Raw genomic sequence first — 25591 nt, 5'->3', positions numbered from 1 at the left:
TATTTCTGATTAAGAAATAAAAAAACAAAACAAATAAGTTGATGTATAATTGTTAAAAAAAAAAAAAAAAGCAGGTAACCAGAATATTTGCTGTAATAATTCTGAGCAATAGGAGTTTGCATGAAATCTCAAAGGAAGTGAAGGAGTATGACAAAAAGGACCTCACACTTACGCGTCTGTTTACTCTCCACTGGTTTGGGTGGGTCGAGTCTGGGAGGTGAGGAGGACCTCAGTGACAGCCTGTATTTTATAGTCCTTCCTGCTGGCTGGCTCATTGTTTGAATAACCACCTATTAATTATCATTGCCTTACACAATCAGATTCTATTGGCTCAGGATGTAGCAGACTGATGCTTGAATCATAGGCTACACGCCTCATATGTAGGTTGTCAGCCTGTCAGAGCCTCTGGACAAGCAGGACAATGTCGTAGTGATGCCCTCTCATTCAGGGACAGCAACACTTTCCTCAAACTGTGTGGTCTATGTTCTGCCCAAAAAGAGAAGTGTGAAACTTGTCGTGGTTACTAGAACTGAAATTATCAGAAAGACAACAACACAATGTCTGGTGCTGATTTGTGTATTTGATATATTTACATTTTTAGTAACCTACCTGCCAATGGCATTAATGCTTTTAAAGTTTGGAAATGTTAAACATCATACAGTCATCAGACAAGAAGTATGCCAAAACCAAACCTTCACTGGCAGTAAAAACATGGGACATCTAGTGCAACATTACATACCAGACCCTGCATGGGCTGGGCCCTGTTCATACAGCAAAGATGTTGAGTATTACTGTGGGACTCAGCGTCTCTGATCTGATTATGTATCCTCTTTATGTTCCTATTTCAAGTCCATAAGTGAGTTTTGAAGATTAAAGTAAAGTAAATAAGGGACATCGAATATACCAAGAAAAATACACTTAATAATGACTTTATTCAATGTTTTAATCCTCAGGTTAGAGCGTCAGGCATCAAATAACTATGCTGTTGGCAGATGGTTAGATTAGTTTAAGATTACCAATTATTATTGATTGAATACAAGCAAATGCAACACAGTAAAACTCTCCAAGGTGTGATTTGGATTTTAAGACGTTTTCAACAAAAGTACATTTATACAGTCTCCAGTGAATCATGACTCAGACTAGGAACACAATTATGCAAATACTTCTACCACAGGTAGTAAAAGCAGGCAGATGCATGCAGCGAAGCATGTGGACACAAAGTGCCTGCTTAGGCAGGAGTCGGACCAGAAGCACACTGATGATGTCTCTAGCAGTTTCTCTTGGTGTGGATGAGCAGGTCTCTCTGCAGGTTGACCTCTAGATTCCCAACAGTTTTGTTGCCGGGCAGGTCAGTGACCAGAGTCAGTTTGTTAAACACTCCTCGTCCAAAGTAGTCGGCCACGACTGAGAAGCCATCATTAGAGCAGCGTAACTGAAAACCACAAAAAAGACACGAGAACTTAAATTGATTTCATTTTCCCCACTGGAAATCAGTAGATAATTAGAAGAAAGTCAAGATTCATGTCCAGCTCAATTCTTCTTACCTGTCTGTTGAAGTGGTCATGCAAGTCACGTTTCTGGTCCTGGGCCCGCAGCATGTCCATGACCTTGCGGTTCTCCGGAGTGCACGTCGGGCACTCGGCCTCGCTCTCTGCGTAGCTTTCGAAACAGTGTTGGTGGAAGGAGTGGCTGCACAGGAAGTGAACGGACGGCAGCTCCAGGGGACTGTTGCACATGTTACACTTGGTCTTCTGGAATATCTTGGCACTGTGCGGAGACACAAGGTACATTGGTGGTTACACCGAGACTTATGCAAGCACCATCCCACATCTGACAGTAGCAACAAACAAGGTCACAAGAAGGAGGACGAAAGAATTCTTGTGCAACAGTTTCTCCAGAAAAATCCACTCCCCGGGTGACCAACCTTGTTTTGAGCTCTTGGATCTCGGAGCGGAGGTGAGCCGTTTCCTCGCGGTACTGGTGGATTTTGCGCTCGTCGTCCTCGATCTGCTGGCTCTCCCTCTGCAGCTTGTTGATGAGGTAGTCCTTGATGACGGACAGAGTGGCTGTCGAGTTGTGCGCCAGCGTCTGCACCACTGTGGCCAAAGGAAAAAATCATGGATGATGAGATGCTGTCCGAACAGCTGCTTTTTCCAAACAAGCCTGCATCAGATACAGGGTTCCTACACATTGGACATTTTTAAATTCCATACATTTTCCAGACTTCTCTGTAAAAAAATTCAAATAATTTGTGACATTTGTAATTAATTTTATTTATCAATTTTCATTATTCTGAATATGTATGCCATTATGTCATCAAATTGTAGCTGGTTACAATAGCTCATACAAAATAATTAACCCAAATAACTTAGGACAGAACAAACCCAGATAAGTATTAAGATAAATATATTTCCATACAATACTTTCCATTTTCCAGACCTGGAAATGTATAAAATCAAATTCCATACTTTTCCATACTTGTGTAGGAACCCTGCAGATAGGAAATACAGTGGATACCAGCTCACCGAGTAACGGAGGCATCAGGTTGTTTTGGTCGATGTGCTGGAGGACCTCGCTGATGTAGGCCTTGCAGTCCTCTTCTTTTCTGGCAAAGTATCCCAGTGCTTGCTCCCAAAGGCAACTCTCCTGGTCTCCATAGCGCTTGCAGGCCTCCACCACTTTCCCATACTCCTCGTTCTGCATGTGGTAATGCATGATCTGCTGGTACCTGCACATAAATGCAAATAAGTTATCAACAGTTATAACATTATAATATTAAAGATGGTGGTGGATCACAAATCCCTGATAAACATGTTTAATACCCAAAGATCCACAATGAATATACTGAAGCTTTGACAACATATTATTAGAAATAAATAGAACATTGCAGCAAATAGAGATTAAAAACAAGCCTTTCTTCAAAGTTAAATTCCTTTTTGTGTAAAATGAGGAGAAAACAGTGACATCTAGCATTCTGATTCAATTATTTATCTATTTAATAATTCTATTGTTTATAACGTGAAACTCTTGAAACGTGCTCTCTGGTTGGCTGGATTTTTGATTACGTACAAACACGGCGGCGCAAGATGGCGGCACTCTCTAAGCAAGACCCTTGCTATATGTATATATAAAAGAATAATTATAAGGCTATGAAAACCAAATAGATTTTATTTTATAGTGATTATACACTTACACAAATATATTCATTAGTATACCCTAACCCAATAAACCTTGACAAATATTACACACTGGACCTTTAAAACAAGAGATAAAAATGAACAGAGATCATGACATGTACAGAAGTCTGGACAGTCAGGTTATTAGAAGTGATCAGACGATGATGATTCCTGAGCGGAGACATGTTCCGCCTCCTCAGTTTTTGTGGTGACATCCAACCATGGGCTCCTCTAAAACACTGAGTAATGACCAAGAAAACTTTGAGGCTAACTGCACATGTGCTGAGCAGAAAGGCAAGAACACCTCCATATATGTGACCACAGAGAAGCTGTAGGAAGGTTCATCATGCTACTGTGCAGCACAAATGGGGTCAACATCAAAGAGTGCTCAGCGGGAAACCTCACCTGCAACCTCATCACAAAAATCAACACCTCACAGCTGCAAAGCAACACGTGGATGTTTTAGAGACAAACTGGAAACAAGTGGTGTGGACAAATCAAGTTGAAACTTAGCCTCAGGGTGTGATCACTAAATATGTGTGTGTGGTCAAAGTATTTGATGGAAACAACACCTCAACAACAGTTCAGCCTGAGGTGGAAGTTTTCTGCTTTATTGCCGTGTGGCAGGAAACTCCACAGCTAGAGGTGAAAATGTTTTCCACTGAATATCATCTGATTCTGGCGGCAAACGTCCTGCAGTCAGTCAAGACAGTGAGACTGAAAAGTGGACAACAATCCACAGTGGACCACTTCAAAAAACACAGGCTGAAGCTCCTGGGACAGGCCCCACTCGCCCCTGACCTGACCTGAGATGTGAAACCTGCTGCGTGAGCACAACAGACGGAAACTGCAGGAAGAGCCTGAAAAATCATCAGTCAAAGAAAGAAAAGAGTCTGAACTGCTACAAAAAGAGTCTGGTTAACAAGTACTGACTTAGGGAGGTGCTCACACCAAACAATTATTAGTTTTTTTTTAGCTGATGACAGAAACTACAATCACCTCCTTGTGGTCGTCTGCCTGCACCACTTTCAGGTTACATCCTGTTTATCTAGTCTTGAGCAAAGACTAAAAAAGGACTCACTGACTTTAGACACCTTCATCTGTTGACTTTTAAAGTCAATGGCTTCAAACAGACTTGGTTGGATAAACTTGGTTGGATGAATCATAATCATCAAGTTTGCACTAGGCATGGGCATTTTGAGTCATTTTCTTACCGGGTAACCTAACCTGGTCTTAATCGAGTAACCAATTACTGGAGATTGGAGTTTAAGATGCACAAATGGCCCATAGGGCAGAGGGGAAAACTTTTTTTTTTCAGTCATTAGCGGCGCTTTATTAGAACACACTACATTTTGGCGCCTATGCTCCTCTCTGCTCCTCCCTATTTTCTAACAGACTTGATGATACCTATCGTCTCCCTCCCTACAGCTTACCCCAAGGGAACCACTACAGATTCTTGTAAAAAGAAACTGTTTAAAACTATGAAAAACCCGAACCATGGCATGATTATGTAGTTTGATCTGACGCTAGACTGTGCTCTAATATGCCATTTTTTTAAATTCTAGGTTAACCGGGTAATAATTCAGAACCGATTAGCAGATTGCCTACTCGGGTACTCGAGTATCCGGGTAACTGTGCACATGCCTAGTTTGCACCAGTGTGAATGCTACATATTAATCTTTATCATTATAAATTCATATTAATCAATCATAATGAATCAAACAACACTGATCTCATCACACCTGGCTTGCCTCTTTACCATTAGAAATGTCACTCAATATCAACTGCCACATGGTAAGTGAATGTCTGTATGAAACACTAGGTAGTATCTTATTAATGTATGGAGATAAGGCTCTGTGCTGCTTGATGTGTGTCCAATGTGTGTGTATAATTAGCAAGGCCAACATATTGATTACTCAATATATTATTTTATCTATACAGTAAGTACCGGTACTGTAAATTGCTGCTCCGTGTGAGTCTGTACAGAGCTGTCTGTTGTTGGTCTGTGCTGCCTGTGTGACTTTATGTACTATACTAGTGTTTGTTGTTGTGTTAGTGTCCTATCAGTTTTCTGCCTCCAGTTGCTTTGCTTGTTCTTGTCATCCTCTGTGACATCTCTGTAAACGTCATTGTGTTGATGGTCCTTGAAACAGCTTGCCTAAAGACTGCTGCTGAAAATCAGCCAGCTGGCTAACATGGACACGTTCAATAAATGAAATAAAAACATGGAAGCAGCGAGTCAGAAAATGTTAAGGGATGACGTGCTTCTCTTTCACCAACCGACTTCATACATATTCAGACACTGGCGTCTCCCACACTTACAGTTTGCCCTTCTCATACAGGTAGAGGACGCCTTCTTTGAAGTTGTGCATCTGGCAAAGGACCAAGGCTTTATCAAAGACCGTGTTGTCGCTCCTCAGCAGTGACACAGCCTCCCCCTGCAGGACCTTCTTCCTCTGACACACATAAAAGAAAAATTAAGTTAGTATAAGTTAAAGGGATAGTTCAACATTTTGGAAAATTGGCCCATTGCCATAATCCCTATAGTTTTAGGAGTAGGTTCGTTACCTTTAATTGTCGGTGCAAGCTATTTTTAGAACGACGGAGAAGAGTCGTGAGCTGCTCAGAGCTACGCTACAGAGGCTAATGGGATTTCTTGGTTTTCCTCATCAAACTCATCAAACACACAATCCAGCAACTCCAAAACGCTCTCGTGGACAAGTTGTGACCTGCACATTCACCACACTATGAGATAATAACGGAACGTTACGAGACAGAGTTGTTTTTGAGGCAAATGCAGAGACTGCTTGACGAAAAACTGCCCCCGACGGGAATGCGCATCAGCGTTTTTGCATGACTTTACCCCGAAAACAACTCTGTGCAGGTCACAACTTGTCCATGAGAGCGTTTTGGAGTTGTTGGATTGTGTATTTGATGAGTTTGATGAGGGAAACCAAGAAATCCGCCGTTCTAAAAGTAGCTTGCACCGACAATTAAAGGTAACGAACCTACTCCTAAAACTATAGGGATTATGGCAATGGGTCAATTTGACAAAATGTTGAACTATCCCTTCAAACTCATTACGTGTAATGTTATACAATTATTTTTCTCTTGTCAAATCAATCTGCAAACATTCTGGTTTTCCTGAAGCTACATGAAAACATAGGAATCTCTGTACTTCAATCTCTTTTACACACTGACTTGTGGGTCCCGTTCGTGTGCCCAGTCCTGCAGCCGGAGCTCCAGCAGCGTGTCGTATACACCCTGGGGAGAACCGGGGTCCACCTTGATCATGTGCTCCAGGAAGGCTTTCAACTCCCGCGGGTTGTTGGCAAAAATAGGGATGAATTCCTCAGAGTTGGCCTTGAACCAAAACAAACATAGACGTTGTTTTATGAGAAGGTTTCAGAGCACTGTAAATGCATACTGACTTTTGGCGCACCATGTGCCAGGAATTAGCCATATGCACAGACAGAGCAGCAGTGCTAGAGGCTGACCTTATTGACCCGGCTCCTCTCTGGGCTGTCTCTCTCGGCTGTGTCTCCGCTGGGGTGGTAGTTGGTGCACAGGCCCTTCAGGAGCAGTGTGGTGCCTTCAGGTACGTGGTGCATGAGTGTCTTGCCGTAATGCTTCATGGTGCTCTCGGCTTGTTCGAAAGGCAGACGTCCGATGTAGCGCAGCCCCTCCTGGTAGTTCTGGGTTTTTGAGGCACAGAGTATAAAATCTACATCAGCACAGAAACAAGGAGAGGAGCTGCCTGCTCCACAGCTTTGTAGAAACTCTCTCCACTGCTTCATTCTCTGTGTTAGATTGTTGTCTACGACCATCTCATATTTTAATCATGGATCTATGCTAATCAAATGATGATTTCTATGGATGTTGCGATGGCCTGGCAAGTAGGTGCCCTTTACTACATATCTGTCCGTCTCTTTCACCCATATCTCCTACCTGTCTCCACTTTTTTCTATCAAATTAAAGGGGAACAATGCAAGTCTGTTGTTTAGGTGTTGTTTCTTGTTGAGGTAAAAATGTAGCATAGTTAAGATAATAATCCTGCATAATTCCTATTAAAAGCATTAAAAAAAGACAAAATCCCAACTATACCATATCTACTAAATTAGACAAGTCCATATGAATTTATATCTAAAGAAATTAATTCTTTATTATGATGAGATTTTCTTCTAAATTATAAGCATTTTAAAACAGATTGTCTTTGTTTGCTTTTTCAAGCTGCAGCTCTGAGGATTATTTTACTCTAATGTCTGGCAACAAACAAACAGACACCTTGGGAAAGGTACCTCATTTCAGTTTGTAGGAGCCTCAGTGAGAACATTCAAGTACAGATCAGTGAGTGCTCAGAGAGGCTAAACACATCTCTGACAGAGGTTTGTTGTTTACCTTGAGGTCTTCGAGCTGGATCTTCAGGTACCACTCATGGTGCATGTGTTTCTCAGCCAGGAAAACAGCGTGGCTGTGGTAGCCGGCCTGCCGAAGAACCTTGATGGCGATCTCAACGTCAAAATGGACCTCGCTTTCACTACTCTGTTGAAATACAGCGCAGGTAGACAGTGGTGTTCAGTGTAACACAGCAGCCATTAGTGATCAGTTCTTTAAGAAAGATTCATTTGGTCTCTAAAAGGAAACCATCAAGTATTTTAACTCCACATCCTCATTCCTCCAGCGCCCACTTCAACAACTCTGTCACCTTGATGAACTCCTCCAGCTTGGAGCTGTCCTTCAGCTTGGTGTAACAGTTGAGCAGCAGTGTGGTGTGGTCTGCGTTGGCCAGTGACTGTCTGTGCAGGGCTTGCAGATACGCCGTCAGGTTGTGGATCCTCTGTGCGTCCAGGAATTTCCTGATAACGTATGACGGCTCCAGTTTTCCAATGGTGCTGGGGGGAAACACAGAGAGCTGGTTAAAAGTGAGTCATCACACCACCTTCCCTCCAGCATACTGACACAAAAGCCACACACCGACATCAGTTCAATCTATGGCAACACAAACAATTCAACGTCAGGTAACCCTGTGGTGGAACAGTTACCGAATGTACTGCTGGATGGCTCCGTCATGATCTCCTTTAAGGTAGAGGTGATCGCCGTACTGCCTGAAGATCTCCGACAGCCCGTCACTGTCCAGGTGCTGGCTCTTAGCCAGGTTTATGGCCATCACAAATAGGTTCTTTTTAAACAGCATCTTCAAAAACAAACAATGCGGAAACATCAATAATCTACAGTAATAAGCAGTGATGGGAATAAGGGTGTTATAAAATAACAATCTTATAAAATAACGGCGCTTCTTTTTTCAGTAACGAGTAATCAAAAAAATTACAGTTTCCCCCGTTATTAGGGCTGCCACAAACGATTATTTTGATAGTCGACTAGTCACCGACTATTTTTTTCGATTAGTCGACTAATCGGATCATACGTAAATTGAATGTAAAACATAAAGCTTATCGCACCAGCATGCAGCTGCTCTTATATAGCTACCATCATTAGCTTTCAGCTTGAAGTGTTTAAGGTATATGCTAACTAAAAATAAAGACAATTAAGATGATAGTTCATTAAACTTTTAATGAAATATGCAGCTTTAACTGTAGCATAAAGTGCAAACAGCTGAGTAAAATAAAGATAAGGCACTGGCCTAAACAACACCAAAATAAATACTTAAAGGTTTTATAGGTTTTTCTTTCCTTCATTTGTCTCTGGCATTAAACATAGCTACATTTAAATAAAATGAGGTAGACACCTGAAACTAAGGAATTATTCACAATAATAAAGTTTTGTTAGGCCTATCATACAAATATAACTTGTGCTCAGTGTAAATAATAAATAAAATAAATAAAAAAAATCGAATAGTTTATAAGACAATTGTCTTGTCTGAAAAAATGTAAATGTTCCCTTTTTACTGTCACAGAAGGAGAAACATGGAAAGACTCCACCAGAAAGTTCTGTGTGAAACTGTCAAATGAAAACAAGTGAAACTGAGGTGCAGCTCAAACTCTGCAAGGTGTGGACTGTGATGAAAAGCTACCGGAAAATATTGACGTAGATTTACGCCGGGAGAGAAGACTTCCTCGTTAAGATGAGCGCTCATTACGTGACCAGGACGCTGTGACCAGACGCAGTAACGTTCCAATATAAGTCCGCGGTTTTATTTTTAAATGACGAACGGCTGTTTTTCAGTCCGTGACCTAAAACGTTGGACCGGCGGTACCGCTCCTAGTAGCCTACCGCTTCTCATTTAAAATGACAGAGACAGAGAGAGAGAGAGAGAGAGAGAGAGAGAGAGAGAGAGAGAGGAGCGGTGGTGGCGGTGGCGGCGGCGGCGGCGGCGGCGGGGGGGGGCTACACCGGTGCCGCTTGATGAGGGACAAGACAGGTAGAGAGAGAAAAGAGAGAGAACACCTATGTGTACTCGCCTTGAATGAGTGAGTGCATGTGTGTGTGTGGTGGGCGGCTGTGGCGGCGGGTGCGTGTGTGGACGGTGCCGCAGCAGTTTTGAGAGAAAAACAAAGTTAAAAAATAAAAATAAAAAAAACAACGACGCATCGACTATTAAATTAGTTGTCGACGATTTTAATAGTCGACGTAGTCGTGACTAGTCGACTAATCGTGGCAGCCCTACCCGTTATAATGCCGTTACCGTTACTGACAATAAAATGTGCCATTACTTGACTCAAGAAGTCCCGTCACAAAATAATTCTGTCTATCAACGTAGTTGGAAAAAAGACATTTATCTGGAACTACCCAACTCACCCAGTATCCCTCCGCACAGGCAGACTCCGCGACACCTGACTGTGCGGAGGGATACTGGGTGAGTTGGTTAGTTCCAGATAAACTGGAGAGTAGGGTTATGGTTAGGGGGGTTAGGAGGGCGAGTCCAAGTAATTTTACACATTTGAGCATTTATAAATAAAAAGTAATGCAATAGTTACTTTTCCTGGCAATTAGTTGCTTTTATAATGTAGTAATTCAGTTAATAACTTTTTTGGGAATGTAACTAGTAAATATAACTAATTACTTTTTAAAAATAACATGCCCAACAGTAGTGATAAGTAGTCAGGGTGTGGATCTGCAAGGGGTTGGACTCCTCTGTGTGGGACTCACCTCCAGTTTGGTCTGTGTGTCTTTCTCTTGAAGAACAAACATTTTTCCCTCTCTGGTCAGGATGTAGAAGGAGCCCCACTCTGCCACCACATCGATGACGTCATCAAAAGAGGCACTGTAGGCGATGAACTTGTTGTCCAGGTCGTAGATGGTCAGGAGCTGTTTGTCTGTCGGAGAGCTCTCCCTGCTGGCGAACCCTGTCCTGAGTTACAGAGATAACACAGTCAACACTGTGTCTGTCTGTCAGAGGCTTATCAACCAGAATGACACCTCCACTCATCATCACCAGTGGTGAGACTGCTGATGTGTTCATGTCACTGTTGAATAACATATTCTGTTTGAGACAGTGTTCACAGCTTTAATAAGAAAGACTTAATTTACTAATGACTATGTTACAATGAGTATTGCTCTGGTTGTGTTGTTTAACCCACAGCGCAACAATGCTTCAACACTCAGAGGAATATCGCCGTCAGTGGAGAGCAATATTGGGTGATTTTCAATTTAGCAAAAGGCATTTGCTAAAATTATAAATGTAAGTGGGCTGAGCTGTAGCTCATTAGGTGCCACCACAGAGATCTGCTGCTGTTTTCACACAAACTGAACAGCAAATGACTGGAGCTGTTGTAACAGTCTGGAAAAACTGAGGGAGCAGGAAGCTGCAAGAGGAACAAAGGCAAAAGAATGTGGAAAAATAAGTGTGGACCCCCTGAGGAGTTACTGAATACATCTTTTAATGTTGTCACTGAAAGGTTTTAAACGACTCAGTGTTTCTCTGTGTTTTTTTAGGATCTCTCACCCTGGGTGGAATAAAATACTACACATTTATACCTGCTTCCCCCAAATATTAAAAGACTGTTTCTTGCCGTGTTCAATTAACACTGACAGTTGAGGTGCAGTGGCTCCTCCCAAATTTAGCAAATTTTGACAGACAACACACAACATTGGTTTGGGATTGGCTTGAGCCCTGCACAGATGAGAAGTGTATCCGATGGATGTTTAAAGGGATAGTTTGCAGGTAGGGATAGTTAGGCAAATTGGCCCATTGCCATAATCCCTATAGTCATAGCAGTAAGTTTGTTACCTTTAATTGTCGGTGTAAGCTATTTTTAGAACGGCGGAGCAGAGCCACGAGCTGCTCAGAGCTACGCTACGGAGGCTAATGGGATTTCTTGGTTTCCCTCATCAAACTCATCAAATACACAATCCAACAACTCCAAAACCCTCTGGTGGACAATTGTGACCTGCAGATAATATCAGAACGTTACGAGACAGAGTTGTTTTCAAGGTGACATAAAAACAACAAACTGACTCAACTGTTACTGAACCCCCATGATAATCAGTGCATCTTCATCTCATTTACTCCGTTGTGTTCTTACTTGTTGGGTGACTTTGCGTCCCTGATAAGTAAAAACAGATATCCACGGTGCCAGTGAGCCAGCATCTTGTGTCCGTCAAAGGCGAAGCAGGGCCCTCGCTCGTCAGGCTGGTACAGGTACACGCAGTCATCACCCGCCACGATGAACTGGGAATCCTGGGAGGGGTCTGCCAGCGAGGAGCAGCGCAGCCCACAGCCGTGTGTGTCCAGCTCTATTTTAGGATACTCCTTGATTGACAGGGTGTAGCACTGAGGAGGAGGTGGGTGGGGATGGCAAGGATGGGGTTGACAGCAGGGAAAAGAGTTAAGTTCAGGTGAAGTAATGTGTCAAATACATGATGATTACGCTGGAAGTTGGAAAATTCTCTCCTCTCCTTAGTGCTGAGTGATCAGACTTACATGGACTTTCTCCAGAGTGGCAACAAACAGATGCGTGACCTTTGCCACTTGGCGGAAGGCGAGGCCTGTGACCGGGCTGCTCCCCTCGTGGAGAGTTAAAGTTTTACTGTGACGATCTCTGGTGATGTCACCTTTGGTCAACACCACACTGCCGTCTGTGAAGCCTGTCAAGAAACAACAACACCCACTGTAATTTAAGAGCAGAGGACTTGATATGCAGACAGCAGATCTTGCATGCGTGTCTTACCAATGGCCATAAAGTTGAGGTTCTCATGCACACTGAGGCAGGACACTTCGGTCGGCTTGTTGCCAGGGATTGCAGGGAAAATCCTGGTGCAGAGAGGATTTCCACTGTCTCTCTTGTCTAGGTTCCAGACCTTTACCTGAAACACAAGAACCACTTCTGTTCAGTAATGTTGCATTTAAATGATTGACAGATTTTCTTTAGACCAACTCTGGAGAGCTGCACACTTACTAGAGGGTTAATTCCTTGTTCATCCTGCCCAACTGATACCAGGATGCTGTGCTGCTTCAGCTGGTAAAGGTGCGTTACCCGCAGCTTGTAGGCCTGAAAACATGACAGCTGCAGGGACCGTGTCATTTGCCAGATCTTACCGTCCATATGTAATATTTTATGTTAAGGACAATTACACACAGCTGTGGAAAACCAGTCTTTTCTTTGTTTATAATCTTTTCGTTTACAAATTTATGTTGAAAATAAAAACATCAATTTGAATAGCTTGTATGCTTGATGATCATGCCATTGTTGATATTGGAATTTTACACTCTAACTATACATGTAAAGCATATGAACCTGTGTATTATTTGAAAAGCCAAGTATTGAATGCACAATAACAAGGTATGTGTATATGAAACACACTTTTATAAATTATATATAGTAGGGGGTCCATCTCTCCATCAGATTGGGGTCCTTGGCCTGAAAAAGGTTGAAGACCCCTGCTTTAGGTCATTATAGGAAAGGCCAATCTATCTCTTAATCACTGAAAGCTCAATATATTATGAAGGTTTCAACTCCACAAATACATAAGAGAACACATCCTCCTTTTCAGTGGTAGGTTTGTGTCTAGATCTAAATAAAGAGGAACTTGTTGTAAAATGTCAGTGTTATATGACAGGTACTTTTTTGTTTGATTCAAAGATTGTGAATTATATGGCACACACATGCTAATCTCAACCCGCCGTAACACTACCTCAGGTACCTGCTGTTTTCTATTATCTATCACTAAAAACTATAATAGATTCAGTTATTAAAATAGTCTTTTCAAGAAGCTAAAAACACAGCATGCATGTCAAAACCACATAGCATTATGTCAAAACAATGTCCAGCCTTAAAACAGACCGCTGGGATCAAAATCTCAGATTCATTTTGCTAAATGAACGTTTGTATCGAAGCTAAAGAGAAGTCGTCATTTCCAGTCAGCTGTCAGCGATGTTAGCATAACATTAGCACAGTCAGCTGCCCCGGGCTGGTAAAGGATATCTCCCAGGACGATGTGACCCCGGCCAGAGTCACACGCAGATATTCCGTGAGGAAGAGCGAAGTTTTTCCCATTATCCCCCGGGTCCTTCACCGTGTCTTTGTCAAAAAAGACAAATTTTCTCCACTGTAAGAACGCTGCCATTTTGTTAGCGCGAGCTAAGTAAGTTGGTTTCTAAACCGTAGTCTGAGCAGGGCGGAGTCATGTGACACCAAAGTCACGTGAGCTCAGCCAACCGGTGACGTGCCCTCAAGTGGTTGATGGTGGTCGCCTGTTGGAGCGCTGTCCCCCCGTTTATAATAAACTGTGCGGCTCCAGTCCAGCTGCTTTTATCTGGAACAGTCATAACATGGAATAGTGTTGTAGTCAAGAAGACCACCTAACCTGAGACCGAGTCAAGACCAAGACCGGGGTGGGTTATGCACACAATGCTTTATTCCTCAGCTAAAAAGAAAAGATAATTTGATATCTAAACCATATTTAATTGAAACGGAGTTTAGATTGAACAGAAGAACACAACTCTTGACATGGTTCAATTCAGATGGTTACATAATACTTTTGTAGAACAAATGTAGCCTAATTAGTTGTGGAACTACATTACATGAACCATGAGCCAGTGACAGAGAGATTATGGTTTTAACAAAAGAAAATCTGCAGTTGTGGTCTTGACTGGTCTGGTCCTGAAGACCAGTCTTGAGACCAACACCGGATCTAGATAATAACTACCTACATGCCTTTGTCAAACTTTAGCATTTTTTCTAACCCTAACTGTTGCATCAGGCATGAGAATTGTTTGGGATGTTTGTGTTTGGTATGTCTAATATCCTCATTTGTATTTGAAAACTAGACTATAACAAAATGTATAGGATGGAGTAGGCTATATCTCTTTTGCCAATATCTTCATGACTGAATTATACCTGCTCTGTCTATTATAACCAGGGCCGTTGCTAGGAATTCTGGGCCCCCTGAAAGAATACTAAAGTGTTTCGATGCTAATGCAGCATTACTATGAGTATTAGTCAGGGTCATATGCAGAATAATTCAGTCATACAAAGATTAGACTACTGGGTTTTTTTGTGGGCCCTACTGGGCTCTGGGCCCCTAGAATTATCATCACCTTTCTCCCCTATACAACGGCCCTGATTATAACCAATCCAGTCCTTTTTACCATTTGGAATATTTTTGAGACAATAATCCATGGGCTGTAGCTACATCCAAACATTTTCCCGTATCTTCCTCTTGCACCAGTTTGTTTTTTTATTTGGATGCCCTGCAAACAGAGGGAATGATAATGAATTTCAAAGTCTCATAATACACAGCTTGAAAATCAATTGCATGTAAATACACCACGTCATGATGCGTGAGTCAGTGGGTCAGCCTGTTCCGTCTTCTGTCTCAGACAGTTTGTTTGTGTGTGCGTGCATGACATGTGCATGCACTATTAATAGAGTACTGACCCAGAATGTCACACAGGTGGTTAGCAACATGGTTTATGTTACCAGTCCACTCTATCATCAGTAGATCCCTCGCCTTATTCCCTCTGATACATATTGTTCTGCTGCTGCTAATTGATTTCTACCTGTGTAGTGAGCACAATGAGTCTGGTTTAACATTTAAACAGTGTCCTCTAGTGGAGAGTTGAGGCCAATCAAACACTAGTGTGTATTTTCTTCCAGTCATATACAGAGAGGGGTTTTCTTTACAGGAAAAGGAGTTGAGAATCATTGATTCAGCCTCAGAATGAGAAGCTAGACAGGATCTGATACTGTTGATTGAATCCAGTGCAGCAGACAGAAAACTGAGGGGGGGAGTTACTTCTCCTGCTCAACCTTCTTGGTGCTGCTTGGCTAATTTTAACCTGCCAGTTCGAGGAGTACAAGGACTGAAAGCAACTCTGTAAAACCAAAGGGAGGAAGAAGACGTCTGTGGTGGCACCTTGGTAAGACCTTTGTTTAGATGAGGTTCAAACCCATTGTGAATGTGTTAAAATACTAAAACGTTAGTTATCAGCAAGTACTCTTCAGTGAGACATCACTTGGTACCATGTTTAATAATATTTCAGTTACTTTTTCTGCTAGTTTGACTTCCTCAAAGTGCCATAGGACATAGGACCGAACAGCGCTATATAGAGATAATAGGCTCATGACCAAACATCAGCCAAATTAATGTCACACCTGTGCTTTGTGTTTAGTACCAGTCAGCTATCAATGCTAACACACTAAACTGAGATGGTGAATGCAGACATGTACCGGCAAAACATCAGTAGGATGTTTAGTAGACAGTATAGCTGAAACTATTGCTGTGTCTACATGCTAAAAAAAACAGATGGGAATATCAATCAATCCTATTGACCCAGTTATAGTATTCTGACAGTGTGTGACCTTTGACAATGAAGCAATTTGTTTTTAGGGATCACAGTGGTCCGACTCCCTGTTTAGGCCTGATGTAATAGATTAAGATTTAAATCTGTTTTTCTTGCAGGATTACAAAACCAGGCTGAATCACCAGCCTGTAAATATGGTGAGTTACATGTATAAATCTTCTCTAATTTTAAAACCTTAATGCACTATGGTTACAATGTTTTGTTTTATTAAAATTCAAAGTTATATTGATTTTAAATAGGTTGATCCAAGGCGGATTAAAATATCACAACATTCTATATGGCTATAGGATAAAGGAGATGCATATAAGAGAGGGCATGAAAATACGTAAATCATAATCCTCCACAAAAATGAATTACTGTAATACGTTCAAATAAAAGTAGAAAAATAGAATAAAGATTAGAATAACCACCCCAAATAGTTTCCTTGGTATTGTTTCTGTTAGTCGTCCTGAAAAGCACTGATTCTTATGAGGCAGTTTTATGTCTGATCCACCCTGTCCCTTTCTCTCCTCTCTGGGTGTTCAGTTGACTTCCTATATTGTATTGTAGGCTATTGTTCCAGCAGCTGTGATACCCCGACCAAAACAACTGAGAAATCTGCTCTTCTTGTGTTATGTACACAATGCTTTATTTAATCTCTCCTTAGTTACTCGGTCATCTTAAATGCACGCCCTCCCTCCCCCTTTCTCTCTCTCTTCCAATCAGAGTCATCGCTCCCGAGCCTCCAGGCAGCGCCAGCATCATGTCCACTGTGACTCCTGCTACAGCCGGCGCTGCAGGGCCCGGGTGGAGGCCTCTGTGTGCTGTGCGCTCATCCCCTGCCGCCTGCAGTGTGGAGCCCTCTTCCACCTGTGCAAAGAGGAGGATCACCTGCTGCTCTGCCCCAACGTGAGGGTGCCTTGCCTCAACGACGCTTACGGCTGCCCGGTCCACCTGCCCCGCTCCTCACAGGCCGCCCACCTCCAGGTGTGTCCGGCCAGCGTGGTGTGCTGCACCATGGAGTGGCTCCGCTGGCCATACGACAATACAAACCCACACAGCAACATTGTCCTACAGGAGAACGTGATGAAGGAGAATGAGGGGCAGGCTGAGGTGGCTCTGGATTTCGCCATTGCGATGGTTGATCAGTCAGATCTTTACAACCGCCTGAAAATGAAGCCTCTCTATCCAGAGCTGATGGATAAGGAGGAGGAGGAGGAAATAAAGGAGGAGAAGAAAGAAGAGACGGCAGTGGGAGGGATTGTCAGTGATGTCACAAACAATGAATCCAGTGAAGGTGAATCATGGCACTGTTTTACTGACACTTGGCTACTTTTAAAGGGATCGTTCAACATTTTGGCAAACTGACCCATTGCCATAATCCCTATACTGTAGTTTTAGGAGTAGGTTTGTTAGTTTTAATTGTTGGTGCAAGCTATTTTAGAACGGTGGAGCAGAGCCGCAAGCTGCTCAGAGCTACACTACGGAGGCTCATGGAATTTCTTGGTTTCCCTCATCAAACTCATCAAATACACAATCCAACAACTCCAAAACGCTCTGGTGGACAAGTTGTGACCTGCACATTCACCACGCTATGAGATAATAACAAAACATTATGAGACCGAGTTGTTTTCGAGGCAAATGCAGAGAATGCTTACCAAAAAACTGCCCCTGATGGGAAAGCTCATCAGCGGTTTTTCATGAATTTACCTTGAAAACAACTCTGTCTGGTAACGTTCCGTCAATGAGAGCGTTTTGGAGTTGTTGGATTTTGTATTTGATGAGTTTGATGAGGGAAACCAAGAAATTCCATTAGCCTCCATAGCGTAGCTCTGAGCAGCTTGCGGCTCTGCTCCGTTGTTCTAAAAATAGCTTGCACCGACAATTAGAAGGTAACAAACCTACTACTATGACTGTACGTAGGGATTATGGCAATGAGCCAATTTGCCAAAATGTTGAACTATCCCTTTAATCCAAAAATACTGAGAAGAAATTTGGAAATCTTTGATATACACATGTATATTACAGATAGTCTTTCAAACCGCATAGCATATTCCAATTTGTTTATGTGTTGTGTTTCATTTTTCCTTTCTGTCTCATGCGTCTCCACACATCTATGTCTTCAGAAACAAACAGCCTGTGTGAGAGTAACGTCAGAGAGCCTGTACAGAACTGTGTGGCTGGCCAGCCCATAGTTATCAACAAACAGAAATACGACTTGATGGAGATGATGTTCAGCATGGAGAAACGCGCCTGTGAGGTCGCTCAGGAAAACCTGGACAACGCCAAGCAAAAGCAAAATCCTGGAGAAAAAGGGAATGACCAGAGTGTAAATAACACAAGTGTAAACCTCACCGACACAGCAGAGAAAGATGAAAACAGCCCAGACACAAGTAAGACAGGACATGCCCCGTGGCATGAGGGGGTGCTGGAGCGTCTGGGGCGGGAGCTCACCCCACACGAGTACAACATGTACGTGGTGCATCATGGGCGCATGCTGCTCTCCTTCGGACAGATCGAGGCCTGTACGCCGAGGGACAAGGATTTTGTTTATGGCAGCCTGGAGCCCATCCCAGTCCAGACCTTGCGCTCTTTCAAGGTGCAAGACATATAGCTTTTCAATAATAAATATATTTATAAAATACAGTGCTCCACTACACAGATGGACAATTTACACTGTAATCTCTCACCTGTTTTTGTAATGTAATACTGATGCATTTCTTCCTTTAAGGTCCCTGACAGCTATCACCACAAGCGGCGGGTTGTTCTGTATGACACAACAGCCAGGGTTCAAAGTGAGCCTCGCAGTGTGGACACATCAGACCTCGAGTTCAACGAAGAAGACTGTTACAGTGACGAAGCAGCGGCCACGCTACTGGGCTATGCTGAGGAGGAGGTCATGGGTCACAAGGTCAGTCAGATATTTGACAGAATGGATAACACTAAAGTGCATGCATGACCAAATAACGAAGATGAAAGTGGAACTTATTAAAACTTTTTTTTTTTTACTATCCTAAGTGCTGCACCTAGCAAGTGGCTAAATGAGGCTGCAGAGGTTGACACATTGAACACAAAAACCAGCCTGCTCACTCGTCTGCCTACTTTATAAGAGGAGAGGAGTTTATAGAAGTGTTAAGCATGTTAAAGGACTAAAGACACAAAAAACAGGAAATGATTCAAATTTAAACCCAAACAAGACTAAGTAAAAGCATAGTGTATAGCTGGACTGCATAAAGTAATTGTTTCCAAGTTGTGGAAACACATGTTTAATTTAAAGTAGTTAAAGCTGGTGGGAAAAACTGCTAAATATCACAAGATGATGAAATATGTTAATTGCCATATTCTATTCCCAGCCCTTCAAACATGCATGTTAGACAGAAGTTATTTCTTCAATATCAGCACTTGTGGAAAAAGTCACTAAAATGTCTAAAAAAAAGTAGGTGAATGTAGTTCAGTTGGTTTAAACTAGTTTAGTTTTGGTAGAGCAACATGTGTAACATGTGGATATGAAAGGAAAACAGTGGCATCTTGGGAAATGTTTATAACTGAAAATGCATACAGAAAAAAGAAAAGAGGAGACTGTACACTGCAGTCTCTGCATTTGCCTCGAAAACAACTTGGTCTCGTAACATTCTATTATCTCATACCGTGGTGAATGTGCAGGTCACAACTTGTCCACGATAGAGTTTTGAAGTTGTTGGATTGTGTATTTGATGAGTTTGATCGGGGAAACCAAGAAATCCCATTAGCCTCAGTAGCAAAGCTCTGAGCAGCTCACGGCTCTGCACCGACAATTAAAGGTAACAAACCTACTCCTAGGACTATAGGGATTATGGCAATGGACCAATTTGCCAAAATGTTGAACTATCCCTTTAATTTATAATTATGTGATCAATTGGTCTTCATGCAGATCAGCGAGTCAAAGGCAGTCGACGGGCTTTACGTTGATGTGGGAACACAGACGCACTCATTCCGCACGGCTCCGTTCAAAAGGAAGACCACCCTGGCGGAGGTGATGGTGGACAGGCCGCTGAAGCTTCGCCTGCAATTGCAGGCAGAGAGTGTCAACAGCAGACACACCAGAGCCAGCTGTGTGTTCACCTTCTTATGTGGCCACTCCTTCCACCGCAGAGAGTTTGCCACACATGTCAGGTGCGTGGTGTGAATGTTTCTCCTTTTGACCTTCTTGCATCTATCACAGACAGATACCTCAGTAATGCCTTGACAGGACTTATACAAACATTCACTAGGACTCAAGGATAAACTATTTAGAATTTGGTGGTCAAAGTCACAAACAGTTTTAGTTATGTGAACACAATATTTCTAACACCTTTATGAAATGTCTTCAAATTTTGTAAAAACATTCACCTGGACTGTGAGCCACTGACCTCACAAAATATTAATTTGTCCTTCTGAGCACAATATCTCCAGGACACCTCAAAGAAAGCTCTTCAAATTTGGCACAAACACTCACTCAGATTTGATGATGAATCATTGATCAAGGACATGGTGACCTCACAAATAACAATTTTGGTCAAATTTTGTGTAACACCTTGAATGAATGCAAATTTGGACTGATGAAACTGATTAGATTTTGGTGGTCAAAGGGTCAAGGTAATATAAGGGTGACCTCAGAAAACGCCTTTGCGCCATTACCCAAGACTTCATACAGCAATCATGACAAAACTGTGGGACATGGGAAGTAGGTTTAATGAATGTATTTATCACCATTTCCTTTCCAGGAATGTCCACAGTGACATCCAGACATGTCTTAGTGGATGGTTTGAGCAGAGATGCCCCCTAGCGTATTTGGGATGCACCTACAGCCAGAGGAGGTTTCAGCCATCCACCCATAAGGCCACAGTCACTTACAAGTGAGTTCCAGTGTCTGGGTCTACAAATCCCAACACTGCTTTTGTGCTTGTATTTGCTTTATTGCACAAAATCGCAACCGTTTTCTTCCACTACAGTCAGCAGCTGAGGTGTTTCAGCTTACGTCCGACCTGCAAAGCTGCTCACAGAGATAGTGGAGATGAGCCAGGAGGAGAGGAGGATTCTCTCAGCTCGCTGCCCTACGAGGTGCTCTGCCACATGGCCAGTTTCCTGGACTGTCTGTCCCTGTTTCAGCTGGCTCTGGTGTCCCGGCTCATGAGACAGGTGTGCTCCTCTCAATTACAAGAGAGAGGGATGGTCACTCTCCGATGGGAGAAGAAGACCTACTCACATGGAGGAGCCAAATGGAGAGCCAAACCTGTGAGATATGCACACTAAATCATCCTGTCCATCAACTGTGATCAATGGGGTTTTTTTCTGCTTGACTCTTCTCTTGTTTCTCTCCAGGTTTGGGAGTTCAGCCGACTCTTCTCCTCAGTGGATTCATGGCATATGGCCGACATCCCCCCCATATCTGCTCATCTAAAAGTCTGTCCTTATTATGAGGCCTCTGTGCACAGTGAGCCTGTTCCCCTCCCCAGCATGGGCAAGAAGGAGGGGTGCAGCCAAGAGAGAATGAGCCTTGTCAACGATTTCACAAGGAACAGATGGCAACAATGAAAAAACCTATGTAACTCTACCTGCTGTGTGTTCTATAAATTATTGATTTGGCACACTTAGACTGGATCAGTATAAAAATGATGTCTTGTCTCAAAGACCTACAAATAAATGAATGACCTGAACCTTAACTTGTGCTTGTTTTTCTAATGTTCATTATAATAGATTTAACAGTCTCATGTGTAGCTTATTTTCTTGTATGAAAAAAAATATTCTGATATGCAAATTTGGATGCTAAACATCCACTGTCTAATTCTTACGTTTGTAAATTTTCTCTGACATCAAAGGTTTCTTACTGTTAGCAGGTGGTGGTGATTGGTGCTCCACAAGAGCCTCGTTGAGAGACCATAACCAGTGATGGGAATAATGGCGTTATAAAATACGACATGAGGGCACAACTTTTTTCAGTAACGAGTTGTCAAAAAAAGTTAATGTTTCCTTGGTTTTAATGCCGTTACTGAATGCACTGCCACTTTTCTTCCCAGTCAATCAACTAATCGGAAAAAAGCTGTTTAGTTCCAGATAAACAGGAGGTAAGGTTATTTTAGTGGTTAGGGGGTCGAGTCCAAGTATTTGACACAGTTACTTTTCTTGGTAACTCAGTTAGTTTTGGGGTAAAGTAGTAACTATAGCAATTTTTTAAAGTAACGTGCCCAACATATGCCAGAGCCTCTTCAGAGCGCACTGTCTGGAGTGAGTCACAGAAAATGACGAGGTGGGTCGTAGCTACGTGGTTAGCATGCTAACTTCAGTGAAAGAAAAGACCTGATGGAAATAACATTAGAATGGAGACAGCCCCTTGTGATGACGTTTTGGAGGTCACAATGTTTCTTCTAGACCTGTGGTAAGTAAACAGCACAGGTAGGCTAAATGCTAACAACAGCTATAGCAAAACTTCCCAAAAAGATTTGGAAGGGTGGGCAAAATAAACCAGAAACCTTGACAGTGCTGAGGGTTAGCAGAACCACTGTCAGCATCTGACAGGAACAGCATAAAGCATGTCTCGTTTTAGTGAACAGTGGAGTTTCAGAAACGTCTCCTGAAGTTTGAATTCTATATTGGAAACTCTGAGGAGTTTGTTACTCTTGCTCGTTTTGGTAATTATATTGATTATTAGCCATTAAGTATTGTTTTTGTGTCATTAAATTAGTCTACAGCAGGGGTGCACACACTTTTTTGTGAGACCAGCTCAAAATGATCTACCTCCACCATATAGCACACAGACAAGTAGAAGAGCATGCTATAACACAGTGGGGTGGAGTGAGTAATAGAGACATGTGTACAGTTGAAAGACCCTTAATATCTTGCCCACACTGCAAGGCTGAGCTGCCATTTTTACTCAGCACATATAGCATCCTCTTAGATGGTGGGAAATTTGAATAATGTTAGCATCTCCAGTCCATATCAGCAAAAGTCTTTTCACTAAGGTAAGAATTTCACTTTACCATGTCCCTTCCTCAATGAATAGCTGTGGCCATCAAACATAACTTAGGCCCCGTCCACACGAATGGCCATGGCCCGAGTAACTTTTGTGCTCTGATTATTTTATGAATAAAAGCTGTAGTAAAAAGTTGTGTTTTTAAGAGCCAAGTCACCACCACACACCTTCACTGCTGCCGTTGTCACAGAGTGCTGCATTTTGATTTGAATTTGTGAGTCCATCAAGTGCATTGTTTACCAATACGTCATGCGTGAGTGTCTGAGGCCTGTATCACGAAGCGAGCTCAGCCTATACTGTCAGCCTATCCAGCTGAACCGATCCACAACGCTGTCACTCCGGATCAGCGGTACCACGACGCTGGTCATCAACTCGGTAACTCAAGCCCGGCTTGTCTTGCTGTGAATCTGTGAACGCGCACGTATAAAGGACGGATTCAAGACAGCAGACAAATCACAACCAGAGCACCGACGCGTCAGAGAGAAACGAGGTGAGCGCAGCGCACACTTTATTTCTCCTGTGAGGAAGCACACACACACCCTCCAAAAAAAAAAACTATTGGCAGAAGTCCGGCCAGCCTACCTCTCCTATGGATAATCAACGTCATGATAATCCATCGGATTTGATCTGTCCCGGAAAATCCGTTGTTGTGATAGACTCGTGTGTTTTCATAATGTTTCATAAAATGGATACAATCACCCCCGGTACAAGGACCCCCCCCCCCCCCCCACTTGATTTGACATTATGGCCCCCCCTTGTCCAGATGCGTTCTGCGGTCCATGCTGTGACACGACTCCCTGTCAACATTTAATCCCATGTTTGAGTTTGAATCATGGATGTATTATATTAATGGTTTGAATACAGCGGGGGACTTCTTCTTCTATTGAATTACAGCGGGGACTTCCCGTCTTCTTTTCTGTCTTAAGTATTTATGTGTGGCAGCGCTTACAGCGCCACACACGCTCCACACACGCCTGTATGTATGTACTACAGCGTTTTGGGTCGTTTTCAGTGGATCCGTGTGGACGCAGGTATTTCTGAAAACGATGCCGCGTTTACGGAGATTTTTTTCAAAACGATTAAGAAAAAGATCGGACTCGGTGAAGCCGCGTATTCATACAGCCTTTATGGGATGTGCAGCCTAGCCTACTGTACTTCAGAGTTTAGAAATAAAAATGCATGCAGTGTGTGTGTGTGTGTGTGTGTGTTAGCTATGTTGTGTAGCCTGTATGGACTTTTTGTTTGTTTGTATTCTTGTGCTATATGCCCCGCTTCAGAGCTAGGACCACAAATAGGGGAGTGCCAGGAAGGGAGGTCAATTAGGAGTGTAGCTAAGGAATTTTGCATTCCTGTTCCTTCACTTGCTCGATATGTCAAAAGGAAGAGAGCGTTGGCTGAACAGGGCTCAAGCATGTTGCCCTCAGTAGGGTACAGGAGCTGCAATGCAGTTTTTACTGCTGAACAGGAGCTCAGCCTGGTAGCTACAGTAGGAATGCAGGGAGAGACCAGGTCAAATACAATGACAGATAAGCGAGTATAACAGATCTTTTCTTGCACATCAGATTTCTGTAATGCATTTTTAAATAGCCTTTAATTTTAAATCATGAGATTATTCAGTTGTAACATGAAACATATTAGACTAGTACATTATCAAAGTATATTTTTTAAAATTATTATTGTTTTAGGTTCACAAATTGGCCTTTGAATTGGCAGCTTTCTACAGGCTGCCTTGTCCTCCACACTGGACAGAAAATGGCATTGCAGGGGCAAGTTGGTTTACCGACTTCATGCGGAGGCACAAACGTCTGTCCATCAGGAGGCCTCAGGCTGCAAGTCTCCACCGAAATGCTAATTTCAATTTCGACTTGAATGTGGCAGCCTTCTTTGATAAGCTAGCCTCAGTCTACATGAAGCACAACTTTGAGGGCAAAGATGTTTGGAATTTTGATGAGATGGGACTCAAGGCTGTCCAGAAACCTGGCTTACTTGTCGCCATGAAGGTAGTGAGAAGAGTGGGAGCAGTGACATCAGGTGAGAGAGGGGTCCATTTTGTCTTTCCCCGGAAGAAGTACCTGCCACATTTTATTCGTGGTGGTCCTGAGGGGTCAATAGGCACAGCCAATGGCAGCGGATGGATGCAGGAGCAGGACTTTGGGTGAATTCCAATTCTCCCCTTAGCCCTAGCCCTTGGCCCTAACCCTTCGTTTTGCACGTTCACGTGAAGTGGTAGGGGTGTCCCAATTCTGGTTCAGACGAGGGTTAGGGGGAAGTGGTAGGGCTATCTCGCCCTCGAAACGGAGATTTTACAGGGGCACACTACGGACCGAGGGCTATGGCAAGTTTCCCAGAATGCATCTTGCGGCAACCGGCAGCTGTTTTATTTCTCACTGTAGCGCTGTTATTACGTCATTTTGTTAAGTTTTAATATTTTTTCATGCGAGAAAGTAGCTGTTTAGATCCCCAATGTGCGGTCGGTTTATCCACATGAGGCTGTTTAGACGTTTGCTCCGATGTTTTTCGGAGAAGTGAAGCTCCACGTTGGAGCCTCCACTTGTGGAGCAGATCAACGGCTCGTCACGGAGACACCACCCCGTCCGGAGAGCTTGTCAGCCGGCCAACCTCCCGACCTCGTCCCGGTAGAAAAGACGACCGCCAATTAACTTACCCGCAGGTTTTTAAAGGTTT

General features: G+C 42.9%; 2 protein-coding genes across 2 annotated transcripts; one reads left to right on the top strand and one right to left on the bottom strand.

Moving 5' to 3' along the window:
- Positions 1-801: 801 nt before the first annotated feature.
- On the bottom strand, positions 802-13797 carry vps11 (VPS11 core subunit of CORVET and HOPS complexes). The gene is made up of 16 exons (XM_083986224.1): positions 13559-13797; positions 12533-12681; positions 12305-12440; positions 12058-12221; positions 11660-11907; positions 10284-10485; positions 8219-8370; positions 7882-8068; positions 7575-7718; positions 6674-6871; positions 6378-6539; positions 5499-5632; positions 2526-2728; positions 1925-2096; positions 1545-1767; positions 802-1432 (listed from the first exon to the last, which is right to left on the bottom strand). The coding sequence occupies exons 1-16, from the start codon at positions 13698-13700 to the stop codon at positions 1268-1270; spliced, it is 2781 nt and encodes a 926-aa protein (XP_083842350.1). The 5' UTR covers positions 13701-13797; the 3' UTR covers positions 802-1267.
- Positions 13798-14550: 753 nt separating this feature from the next.
- Positions 14551-21606, top strand: LOC310996804 (F-box only protein 40-like). Its single transcript, XM_083986290.1, has 9 exons — positions 14551-15495; positions 16038-16076; positions 16645-17215; positions 18045-18517; positions 18650-18829; positions 19829-20070; positions 20661-20792; positions 20889-21171; positions 21259-21606. Exons 2-9 carry the CDS (start codon positions 16074-16076, stop codon positions 21469-21471), a joined length of 2097 nt encoding a protein of 698 aa, XP_083842416.1. The 5' UTR covers positions 14551-15495; positions 16038-16073; the 3' UTR covers positions 21472-21606.
- Positions 21607-25591: the final 3985 nt, after the last annotated feature.

Source organism: Trachurus trachurus (genome assembly GCF_905171665.1).
Source record: "Trachurus trachurus genome assembly, chromosome: 14".
Classification (NCBI taxonomy): domain Eukaryota; kingdom Metazoa; phylum Chordata; class Actinopteri; order Carangiformes; family Carangidae; genus Trachurus; species Trachurus trachurus.
The sequence above is the reverse complement of the archived record's forward strand: the minus strand, read 5'-3'. Positions and strand labels throughout refer to the sequence as shown.

Bases quoted from the DNA above. Each gene is read 5' to 3' on its own strand.
- LOC310996804 (XM_083986290.1), top strand. The intron at 17,216-18,044 runs GTGAATCATGGC...CTATGTCTTCAG, and splicing joins AAACAATGAATCCAGTGAAG to AAACAAACAGCCTGTGTGAG. The intron at 18,518-18,649 runs GTGCAAGACATA...TCTTCCTTTAAG, and splicing joins AGACCTTGCGCTCTTTCAAG to GTCCCTGACAGCTATCACCA.
- vps11 (XM_083986224.1), bottom strand. From the start codon at position 13,700: ATGGCAGCGTTCTTACAGTGGAGAAAATTTGTCTTTTTTGACAAAGAC. The intron at 10,486-11,659 runs GTAAGAACACAA...TCTGTAACTCAG, and splicing joins GACGCAAAGTCACCCAACAA to GACAGGGTTCGCCAGCAGGG. The intron at 2,097-2,525 runs GTGAGCTGGTAT...CTTTGGCCACAG, and splicing joins CCTGATGCCTCCGTTACTCG to TGGTGCAGACGCTGGCGCAC.